General features: G+C 58.4%; 1 protein-coding gene across 1 annotated transcript in view; it reads left to right on the top strand.

Moving 5' to 3' along the window:
* Positions 1 to 11,508, top strand: part of SCARA5 (scavenger receptor class A member 5) — a 38,607-nt gene extending 27,099 nt beyond the window's left edge. Inside the window, exons 7-9 of the mRNA XM_050895135.1 lie at positions 3,566 to 3,613; positions 8,876 to 9,073; positions 11,238 to 11,508. Of these exons, the coding sequence (XP_050751092.1) occupies positions 3,566 to 3,613; positions 8,876 to 9,073; positions 11,238 to 11,374 (383 nt within the window). The 3' untranslated portion in view covers positions 11,375 to 11,508. The remainder of the gene's footprint in view (positions 1 to 3,565; positions 3,614 to 8,875; positions 9,074 to 11,237) is intronic.
* Positions 11,509 to 11,751: the final 243 nt, after the last annotated feature.

The following is an 11,751-nucleotide window of genomic DNA, read 5'->3' on the forward strand; positions in this document are numbered from 1 at the left end:
GATCGCTAATTTATAGATAAGTTCGGGGCAGTAAGAGAAGTCCCCTTCCTAAACACCACGTGCAGGCAAGGAGGAGGTTTTTGGCACGTTGCTGAAGGCAGAACATGCTTCTGCCTTTGAAGATGAGGGTTTGCCAGCTTCTCTTGAGGCTTGCTCCAAGACCGTGGCGGTCCACCTCACCCTGCAGACCCAGGAGCTCTTTCCACCCTCCTCCAGTGATGCCCTCTCCCATGAGCCTTGCAGGTTTTGTGCCCTGCCTCTCTCAGTAGCGCTGATTTTTGGAGCAGAGGTGATGCCCAGGAGCAGGACGTCGGTGAGGACCGAGCTTCTGCCATGGGAAGAGCTGAGGGTCACTCGTCATGTGCCAGAATTGCGTGCACGGCCCAGAAAAAGCAGACTGAGCTGCACGGATTCACCCACAGTGGGAAACAGCCGAGCAAGACCTTGACACTCGTTGGGTGAAGGCGCTGGGCAGGACCTGCTGGGCAGGACCTCCTGGTAGGACCAGCGGTGATGCTAGCAAGGGGCTCTCCTGAACTCGTGGGCTCTGTCCCAGCCCTGAGGCTGTCACCTTTCCAGCTCACAGGGGCTTTGTCCTCAGTTAGGGATGCTCTCCGGCCCTGGCACCTCAGGGAGCTGGGCTTGACCCCACAGCAAGCTGTGCCACCGAAGGGGCTGTCCTCTCTGCTCACTGGAGAGCTTCTGTGGAGAAAAGAGAGACGGGAAGAAGGGAAAAAGAGAAAAGAAGGAGAAGAGCCTTCCAGGAGAGCAAGGAAATGAAGGGGCTTGGAGGACTGCACGGGAAAAGCCAAGGTGGATGAGGAAGGATAAGGCAGAGGGGGCGGGATGTGTTTTAAAGCACCCTTGAAAATCTGTTGGCATTGTCCATAAAGTGCTTCTTTCTTTTCAAGGGTCTTTCCTCTGCCAGATGTATATGAAGCTAAAAAAAAAAGCAACAAAAAAACAACTCAGCTTAAACCTAATGCAGTAGCACAGGTTGGGGATGGGGAGGAGAAGCAGACCCAGAACGCTGTGCTTTTGGTTAGACCCACTAACCCATCCCAAAGCAGCATCGGCTCCGATGATGGGCTGTTCCCCAGCCGCGTTTGGGATGGGTCCAGCCGCAGAGCCCATTGCGCCAGCTCCTCCTTCCCCATCCGTAACCAGTTCCCGCTCCTCAAGAGCCCCGGGACCCATTTTTAACAGCTCAGTGTCTTTAAGCTGAGCCCATCTACTGCTTTTTGGAGGCCCGGCTGCACCCCGTTGGCTAATGGCAGCCGCAGCAGGGCTCCCAGGCGAGCAGCATCTGGCCCTGAAGATGTGCTGCTGGGCATCTCGCCTGCCTGTGCCGGGAGCCTTTGGTTTCCCCTGCGGCATTCCCGGCTGGCCGGAGAGGTCTCACCACCAGCTCCGCTGCCTTCTGCCAGCCGTGCCCCTTCATAGAATCATCGAATCGCAGAATGGTTTGGGTGGGAAGGGACCTCCAAAGGCCATCTAGTCCAACCCCCCTGCCATGAGCAGGGACATCTTCAACTCGATCAGGTTGCTCAGAGCCCCGTCCAACCTGACCTGGAATGTTTCCAGGGATGGGGGCATCTCCCACCTCTCTGGGCAGCCTGTTCCTCTTGCAGCAGTGCGGTACAGTTTCAATTTGTGCCGAATTTTTTTGCCTTGGTCTTTTTCTTAAGGGTTTCTAACCATTTCTGATGGTTGAGGTCTCCCATTGTTAGAGTATTTCCTTCCCCTGCAGGATCTCTGAAGTCCCTGACCCATCCCAGTTGCTCTCACCTAATGAGACCAGCAACGATACGGCAGTTATTTACTCCAGGAGTTTCAGCCCACAGCGTTTCTGCCCAGCGCAGCTGATATATTTCTGTCCCTCGAGTTCCACCTTTCCACCTTCACCTCTCCATCATTCCTATAGGATGCCCTATAGGATGCAGCCCGGACCCTGCAGGGAAAGCACTTCTGCTCCAGAAAAAACAGATTTTTGGGGGGACAAACACATAAGAACCGCTAACTGTTGCTTTCCAACCCCCTTTTCTCCGGGCTGAGGAAGGAAGGTGGTGGAGAGCACGGGTTGCTCCGGCATCCCAGTACCATCACGTGCCGGCGAGCAGCATCTCTGGCCTCTCTCCCGCTGCTCGGGGCGGGGGGGCTCTTCTCATCTGGTTCCCATCAGCGGGGCAGGCTGCAGGCAGCTTTCCTCCATCTGACACAGCTGCGGCTGCCCAGGGGAGCAAGCTCGCCTTCCCAGAGCCTCCCAGTTAAAGGGCAAGAATTTCCTGTGCGCTTTATTATTATTATTATTATTATTATTATTATTATTATTGTATTTTATGAGAAATTTCTGAGTGTGTGTGTGTTGTTTGTTGTTCTTACACGGAGACAAAAGAGGAGGATACGTTGAAGCGGGGCCATGCCGCAGGGCTGGGGCTCGCCTGGAGCGTCGCTGGCCGGAGCAGCCCAGAGCCTTCTCCGGCCCCTTTCCTCTACAGCCTCGGGTCAAAGCCGGGACGAGCAAAGCCAAGCCCACGGCCCCACTCAGGACAGTGTTTTCAGTGGTGCACACCACAGGGGAAAACACGGCTGCTGCCTGCCAGGAGCAAAGCCGGAGCGTGGGCAGGGGTTACAGGAGGTGGTGGGATGCAGGCAGAGGCAGCCCATGCTCGCGAGCCGTGGGGAAAGCCAAGCCATGACACAGATAATTATTGAGCTCATTATTTTTATATAGAAATAGGCGTGGGTTTTGAAGGCAGCCTGTTTACCTAGCTGGTCTGAACCCCCCAGCATCGTTGCTTCTCGATGGATACAGGGTTTGGGTTCAGGAAATCTGCTCGTGAGGAGGTTCCAGCTGGGTGCGGGAAGGGGCGATGCTCCGTTGAGGCTGCGGGAAGCCACGTCCCTATCCCTGACCCCTGCAAAATGAAGCATTTTTAGCCCCGAATAGGGGTTTTCAGCCCCAAATTCAGGGTTTGCTTTCCTTAATTCCTGCTCTGCTGCTGCCCTGCAGCCAGGGCTTGGCTGTTCGGGGGGGGGGGGTGTAGCAGAGTGGGTGGGATGGTTCGAGGGAACACCAGCCCTCCATCCTCCATCTGCTACGGGATCTGCACCCCAGGAGGATTTTTGGGGGGGTTCCCCATCGTCCCATCCTTACCCTGCCCCTGGAGCAGGGGGGTATTGCACAGCCCTGAACCCCCCACCGAGATGCAGAGGGAAAGAGCCATTTTGGGCATGAAATACAAACACACGGAGCCCGGGGAGCGGCTGGCCCCACACGGGATAAACCCTGCACGAAGCCGTGTTTTCCCAGGGCCGGGTTGGTTTTGCCTTTAAGCATCCCAGGAGAAGCCGGGGAAGTGAGGCAGTGGGTCCCATTGCCACGCAGCACGGCCAGGGGGGTCAGGAGAAGGGCCGACAAATCATTTGCTGCTTCGTGCCTCAGTTTCCCCAAACTGGTAAAGCCCTCCAAGAGCTACAGACACACAGCGTTACCTAAGAGCGGGATATCCAGTAAAAACCTGATTTTAGCAAGATTTATGCCCCGTGCTCTTTCTTTTCCCAGGTGACCGGGGCCCGAAGGGAGAGAAGGGGGACCGAGGCGGCGGCATGGGTAAGCGCTCGCTCGTGGTCATCTCCCCAGTGCTCCGGGCATGGTTTCGGTGGTGTTTTGGGGGGTTAGGAGCCTGCGAGGGAAATGTCTGCTGCAAAGCGGGCAGGAAAGCAGCGGTCGCTGCCAGGACAAGGCTGCTGAGCCCCAGGCTTGGGTTTTCCTGCCTGGGTAAGGAGGAGCTGGAGCTGGCAGGGAGGTGGGAGGGATGTCGGCAGCGTGCAAGGACCGAGGATGCTCAAGAAAAGTGACAGTGATGTTAAGGCAGAGCCAAGCAGGGGGAAGCACCTTGCTCTGCAGCCCCAGGAGCCCTCGGCGTGCTGAGACCCCGGCCAGGCTGTTGGGGCTGGATTGGGGATGCCCGAAGCCGGCTGGGAATTTTCACTCCCCGCTTTTTTCCCGGGGAGCAAACTCAGGGTTGAGCTCGCCCTCCCGCGCAGGCGTTTTGTTGGCGAACAGCATCATCGCTAACCCGGGGCCAGCCCGGAGCTGGCGGTGAGAGGAACGAGGGGCTGGAAGGACACATCTCTTCCACCCGTTGCCCCACGGCAGGATTGGCCCAAGGAAGCGTTTTTCCAGGGCTTAAAGCTGGAAATGCCCATTTGGATGGAGCTGCCGACCACGGCCGTGCCCGGCAGCGCTGCTGTTGCTTTGGGATTTCCTCTGGGGCCAAGACCAGCACATGCCCACCGATCCCCAGCGTTGGCCTTCTGGGCTGGCAAGCCAAGAAACGCCAGGGCATGAGCCTGGGGCCGGATCCTGCCCACCTTCTCCTGCACTATGGCTATGCCGTGCAGGGAGCTTGTCCCTGAGATCCCTGGAGATGCTGATGGTTTACTCCAAGGTTTGGACATCCCTCCTGCCTCTCCAGGGACATCCCTCCCTGGGGACATCCCTCCTGCCTCCCTGGGGACATCCCTCCTGCCTCTCCAGGGACATCCCTCCCTGGGGACATCCCTCCTGCCTCCCCCGGTACATCCCTCCTTGGGGACATCCCTGCTGCCTCCCCAGGGACATCCCTCCTTGGGGACATCCCTGCTGCCACCCCAGGGACATCTCTCCTGTCTCCCTGGGGACATCCCTGCTGCCACCCCCGGGACATCTCTCCTGCCTCAGGCACCCACGCAGGGGCTCCAGGTCCCTGCCACCAGCCACCACGACACCCAAACGGTGCCAAGCAGGAGCAAGGATGCGGCAGGGTTAGAAGGGGAGCAGCAGCAGAGGCAGCTGGGGAGCAGGGAGCACCACGGCGGGATGCACCAGCACCCCAGCAAGGACCGAGGACCCCAGCCTCCCCCAGCCACTGCTTGGTGGGTGAGCGCAGCTGGTTCCCATCCGCAAAGTACCAATGATGGGGTCTATCACTATTTAATTTCCTGGGACAGATGTACCCCACATCTACCCCTTGGAAACTTGATGTTTGCATCCATATTCCCAAACCAAAGGGGCCGGAGCGGAGCAGGGGCAGCGGGAGAGGGTGGTGGGGAGCCCAGGGAACCGAGGGCAGATGGTCTCCATTACCAGGGGGGAGATGGTATCTCAGCCCAGCTGCAGAGAATCAGGCCCTTGTTTTCTCAGCCACCGGGAGTTATTTCTCCTCTTTAACTTTTCCTTTCTTGTTTTGCTGGTTTTGGGGGGCTGGGGGGAGGTCGAGGGGTTTGGAAGTCATTGCCGCAGCAAAACCAATGCACACGCACAGGATGATGCTTTCGGGGTTTATTGGGTATGTTGGAGAGGGAAGGGGCCAGGGAGCTGCTCCAAGACGGACGGGGCCAAGCCACTTCGCAGGCAGGGGGTTGCTGCAGGCAGAGAGCACACGGCTGGGATGCTCCTGTGCTGCTCTGGAGCTGCAGCCCAGGAGGGCCTGATCCTGGACAACCTTCTGCAGCACGATGAAGGGGACAACCCGCTTTGGTCCCGGTGCATCTCCTGATGGCTCCGCCAGCTCGCTGGGACCAGGACCCGAGCGCAGCCCCGACTCCAGCTGCAGCTTTTGCAGAGTCCCCAAGGCTCGTGGGCACCGAAACAGCCCCAGGCTGGGCTGGGCTGGGCTGGGCTGGGCTGGGCTGGGCTGTGGGGCCATTGCAGGCAGCTGGCACTGGTTTGGGAGGAGACTTCTGGGTTTTATTAGCTTTTATTAGCCCTCTAAGCAATGCTTGTTAGAGGCTAAGTGGAAGGGCTGTGGCCAGGACTCACGCGGCTGAGCTCTGCGGCTTTATTAGCAGCCCTCACCCTGCTGATTAATGGGAACATCCTGGTCGTGCCTGGATCTGTGCCCTGATTGCACATCTCTTCCCCTCCTCGGGGAAGCAGCAGTTGTTGTCTTCCAGCACGCACAGGCTCTGATGAGCATCCAGCGAAGAGCTGGGGCGAGGACAGCCTCACAGGGGGAGGAACGAGGACTTTGGGGTGAGCAACTGGCTTGGGTTGGAGATACGGAGCTGGTCCTGGACAGGATGAGCAAGCAGCTGAGGTTGGATATAGGGAGCTGGTCCTGGTCCGTCAGTCACCTGCCTGTTCTCCAGGCACCAGGGAACGTGGGCAGCTTCGGAGGCAGAGCTGGATGGTTTCACGGAGGGGATTATGCCTGCTGGGGGGCTCCATGCCCCATTGAGCTATTGCTTTCCTGTAGCCATCACAGAGATGAGGTGACAGCACCCAGGGAAGGATCCCCTGCCCTGGAATGCTCCAGGGTGCAAGAGGGACAATGATCCCAAAGCCATGGCATTCCCTGGTGCCGGGAGAGCCGGCAAGCAAGGGGACCCCCCAGGTGCCGCAGTGCCGGTGGCTGGGGTCACCGAACACGTGGAGGTGGGAAGGTGATGCTGTGTGGCTCTCTACCTCGACCTGAGTGGTGGAGGAGAAGTGCTGGACCCTGGGTTTCCCTGGTCGCATCCCACCCTCCGCTTGCTCGCCTGGAGCGGGGAGGTTGAGCTGGCTTCCTAGCAGGGGACACCGGTGTTGGATCCGGCACAAGCTTGGTTTGGCAGGAGCAGCACCCCTGGCAGCTCCAGGCAGTGTCCGGAGCTCCAGCGCACGTGTTCGACTCAGAAGAGTCACTTCATCCAGCCCTCAGATGACACCATCCCTGGGGTGAGCCAAGGCAGCTGCCTCGGCGAAGCTGCTCGATGGCTGCGAGAAGACATCCCATCCCACGTATAAGGGACTGGTAGATGAAGACAGTTGGCAGCGTCCAAAACAAGTCCCTCTGCTGAGATGTGATGCCAGCCCTCCGGGTCCACGGCAGGGCTGTGGACAATATCAGCGAGATGGTTCAGGGACAGCACGAGATGTTTCCTGGCTCCTCGGTGAACCCGATGCTCTGCCCAGATCCAGGAAATCATGCTCAGGGTTTCCAGATCCCTTCCTGAGCCTGCCCCCGACTGGCTCTTGGAAGTGGGAGATCGGCCGGTGCCGAGGCCAAGCAAGGACTGTGCTTTCTGGAGGTCATTGGAAGAGGTGGCCCTGTTCCCACCGGGAGCGAGCCAGGGAAAACCCAGAGCCTGAAACATGAAAAAAAAAAAAAAACCAAACCCAACTTTTATGCAGGTCCCAGCCAGCCAGCAGTGCCAAAACCCATTGCATCTCTGTGCAGCAGGTCCCAAACCCTGCTCCGGTCTCTAAATGTCCCCATAACCCTGCACCTCCCAGCCCCGAGAGCCCAGGGCAGGCTGGGACCCTGCTTCGCCCACCTTGGCCAACTTCGTGGTCACCAGCTTGGTTGACCAAGGTGCCTGAAGAGACTTCAGCCAAGCACGGCTGCCCAGGACATCCCACCACCGCGGAGTTAAAGCAGATGTTGGACCAATGTCAGATTTTTACCCAGCTCTTGGCAGCTCCCTCTGCACCGGTCACCTCTTGGTGAGGTGGGGACCTTTTGGGTTCATCACTTGAGAAGCTGCCGCGGTCCATGTCCCGGCAAAATCACAGACGAGAAGTTTGTGTTCCCTTTTACATTGCTGGGACTTTGGTGGCGGCTGTGGTTGCGGTGGTTTTGGTGGTGTGGAAGCAGGGCGCAGCCCCCTGACTCCCCCTCCACCAGGGACCAGCATGGGATGTAGAGGATGAGCTGGAGCATTGACGGTCATCAAGGAGGAGACCTCGGTCTGCCTGGAAATGCTTCACGCAGCAATCCAAACCCCGTTTATCTTTGCAGCTGAGAAGTAATGTCGTTGAGCATTGCCAATGGGAACGTGTGTTTTGATAGGGAGGAAAAAAAAAACAAACCATCAAATCCTGGCTTTGAGAAAACATCTTTAAATAAAAAAGATCTCCGAGCAGCTGCAATACAACCTTGTTTGGGGCAGCCCAGCTCCACCCATGGCTGCTGTCCCAGCCCACGGTGAGTCATGGAGCAAGCCCAGCTGCCTGACAGCGATTTTCTCCGTTTGACCCCTTTCTCATCCCAAATAACGGGATTTGTGGCGTGTTCCTTTCACCGGGTTTCCTTGGCTGGGGGTGAAGGAAGAACCGTTGTGGTTTGGTGTTGGTGCTGAGCTCCTCGGTCATTCCCCTGTCAGATAAACCACCACCGCCCTGTGCCTCTCCCTGGCTGAAGGATGAAGGGCGACCGTGCTGGGCTTGCCTAGCAGGAGGGTGGTGATGGGGGGAGGAAGGCTGAGCAGCCACAGAAAGGCAACTGGGAGCGGAGGGAGCAATGCCACAGTGGGGAGGAGGACAAGCCATGTCCCCCTACCCCGGTTTGGCATTTTGGACCGACGTGAGCCTCCCCTCACCATCCCCTAAGGCATGAAGTCAGGGTCCACCCGAGCAGCGCGGACTTGGTCTGGGGTCCTGTCTGCAGGCTGGAAAAGCCTCCTCATCCCCCGCAGTCCCCTTTCATAGTCCCTTTTGGAAGCTCTTTGTGCCCTGGTTTTGCTGGCATCTCACTCCTCCCATCTGTTGCTCTCTTCTCATCGCAAGCCTGAGCTGTCCCCGTTTGGTCTCACCTTGACAGCTTCAGGACAGATCCTCGCTCGGTGCCTGCCCTCCCTGCAGCACTTTTAGGCTGCAAACCGGTTTCCCGTCTCAGCATGACCATCGCAAGGCTCAGCCTCCTCCAACAAAACCCTGGGTTTGATGGGACACCTCCAGCACCGTACCCAACAGTGGTGGGATGTCCCCAGGTCTCCTGGAGGTGCATCACCCAGTGCTTTCCGCAGCCACGGGCACCATGGGGAGGGCAGGGGAGGTGGTCCAAGGTGGGCGAGGGGCAGCACTTGGAGATGCCACCATGCCCCCTCTGACCTTCCTCTCTCTTCCCAGCAGCAGCCGCCGAGGAGGGGATGATTCGGCTGGTGAACGGCTCCGGCTCCCACGAGGGACGGGTGGAGGTCTTCTACGACCGGCGTTGGGGCACGGTGTGCGACGACGGCTGGGACAAGAAGGATGGAGACGTGGTGTGCCGGATGCTGGGCTTCCGAGGCGCCGAGGAGGTGTACCGCATGGCCCGGTTCGGCCAAGGTAAGACCTCTCCACCTCTACCCCCACCTCGCCTGGCACTGATGCCTGGGTCCAGCCCGTAAATAAACCAGAGACCTCCCAAAAACGAGCCCGGAGGCATCCAGCATGTCCCCCACGAGCAGGACACGGGCTGTGGTGGCCCGAGAAGCTTCAGTCTGGCCGAACACCGGTTTATTCAGCACGGCCAGCCCCGGGTGCCTGCAAATATTTTGGCGTTGGCTTGCGGGACCGCGTGCGAGCACATCGCTGGCGCTGGCCCAGGCGGCTCCTTCCCCGGCTCCCTCGGCACGCACGCCCTGCCGCACGCTGACTCAGCACCGGAGAACCGTCCCCGGGCTTGTTGTTTTTGAACGAACGCTTTGGGTTTTTCAGCCGGACGTGACTGTTGAGATCTATTTTCCCTTTAGAATAACAAAAGAAGGAGGAAAAAAGAAGAAAAAAAAAAAAAAAAGGAAAAGCTTTTAGAAACATAGGGGAAATGTCAGGAACGCTTTGGCGGGTGGAGGGGTGGCCTTTGGCCCCAAACTGTTGGGTTGGGGTGTTTCTGCCCAGGCCAGCTCCCCTTCCACGTAGGCTTTTTAACTCCTCGTTGCCTTCTCTCCAACTGCTCGGGGCTGCCGAGGAGACAATGGATCCTGAAAGTAGGTAGCCGCCACGGCCACCGTCTAGCCACGGCCACCATCTAGCCACGACCGTGCTGGTTGACCAGACCTGCTCTGTGAGTGCAGCTGGACCCCTCCAAGAGTTGGCGTCCTTCACAATAGCCTTGGGAGACCTCAGAGCTTGTTTCACCACCATTGTCCTGGCCACCCACACCCAGGTTTCTCCCCCCTGTCTCCCACCCTGGTCCTCTACCACCCCCCTAAACTGGTACAGCCGCTTGGGATCCTGGAACGCACATCATCCAGAGCCTGCCTTGGGGCATGGGCTTGACTTGGGTTGTCCCAAGTGGGAAGAGCTCCCGCTCCTCCTCCTGTGACCCCCTCGGCACGGCAAGGAAAGCGCCCAAATCCCCTCGGCCGGCAGCCTGCGGATGCCCAGCAGATGCAGAGGCACAGCCCCAAAGGTCCTGCCGCACCGCCGTGCCACCTTCGGTCAGCCTTGATGGGGCAGGAGGACCCCATCGATGCCCCATCGAGCGTGGTACATCCAGTGCCTGGCCACGGCCACAACCCCCACGTGCTGGTGGCTGGTGTCTCACCTGGGGGTGTTTCCTCCAGAACAGGGATTGTGCATCCCCAGGGGCTTGGTAGCCCCCAAAATCTGGGGCTACCCTGCTGCCACGTGCCAGACGGGCTGTGCTGCACCCATCGCCTGCGCGGGCAGAGCTGGGGTCCGCGTTTGCGTGTGGGCGAATGAGGAGACTCATAGAATCGTAGCATGGTTTGGGTGGGAAGGGACCTCCAAAGGCCATCTAGTTCCAACCCCCCTGCCATGAGCAGGGACATCTTCGACTCGATCAGGTTGCTCAGAGCCCCGTCCAACCTGACCTGGAATGTTTCCAGGGATGGGGCATCTCCCACCTCTCTGGGCAACCTGTGCCAGTGCCTCACCACCCTCAGCGTAAACAATTTCTTCCTTATACCTAGTCTGAATCTCCCCTCTTTTAGTTTAAAACCATCACCCCTTGTCCTGTCACTACAGGCCCTGCTAAACAGTCTGTCCCCATCTTTCTTGGAAGCCCCCTTTAGGTACTGGCAGGCTGCTATAAGCTCTCCCTGGAGCCTTCTCTTCTCCAGGCTGAACAACCCCAACTCTCTCAGCCTGTCCTCATAGCTTCCAAGCAGCTTATTTCTAGCTTATTTCCAAGACCTTGTTTCTAATCCTTTAGTTTGTTTTACTTAAGCATGAAAAATACAAAAATCTCCAGTAAAACTCCACTACCTCTTTACGCTACAGTATGTACCGTCAACTAATATACATTTTAACAAAACTAATACACGTTGCTATAAAGAAGGATCAATATAATAGTTAGGGGAGGGATGAATTTTCATAAGGGATGAAGCCCTTCGTTCAAGAAGGGTTTGAACGATTTCTGCTTTATCCCGGTGATGCAGCGACGCACGTGCCTTTGGTTGGAGGGGATCCACCGAGGTGCCGGTGCCGGTACCGATGCCGGTGCCCACCGGTGCTGGTGCCGTTCACCGGGTCCCTGTTTTTGCAGGCACGGGGAGGATCTGGATGGACGACGTCTCCTGCAAGGGGACCGAGGAGAGCCTTCTGCGCTGCAGCTTCTCCAGCTGGGGCAAGACCAACTGCGGTCACGCCGAGGACGCCGGCGTGAAATGCCTGACGCCGTGATGGAGGGGACGGGGACACCCCCCCTGTCTGGCTGTGGGGGTCCGGGGGGGGCTCGGCCCACCCCGCGGATCTCACCTGTGCTTCCTGAAATGGTTTTATTATTAGAGAAATAAATGCCTTTTTATTATTCTCTACCATGCTGGCGGGGCCGTGCTTAGAGGAGGGGGGGTCAAAAAGCGATGGGGATTCATGGGGGTCCAGGGGGGATGCATGGGGGGGTGTACATACAGACCCTGGGTCTGGCTCAGCCTTGGTTCCAGAAGCCCCCGCATGCTGGGTGGGGGTACAGAGCACCCTGGGGTGCCTGAGCCCCCCAAGCCCACCCACAAGGGCCTGGGGACCTCCCAGAGACACCCCCCACAAGGGCTTGGGGGCCT

This window comes from Gymnogyps californianus, chromosome 3 (assembly GCF_018139145.2).
Source record: "Gymnogyps californianus isolate 813 chromosome 3, ASM1813914v2, whole genome shotgun sequence".
Lineage (NCBI taxonomy): Eukaryota > Metazoa > Chordata > Aves > Accipitriformes > Cathartidae > Gymnogyps > Gymnogyps californianus.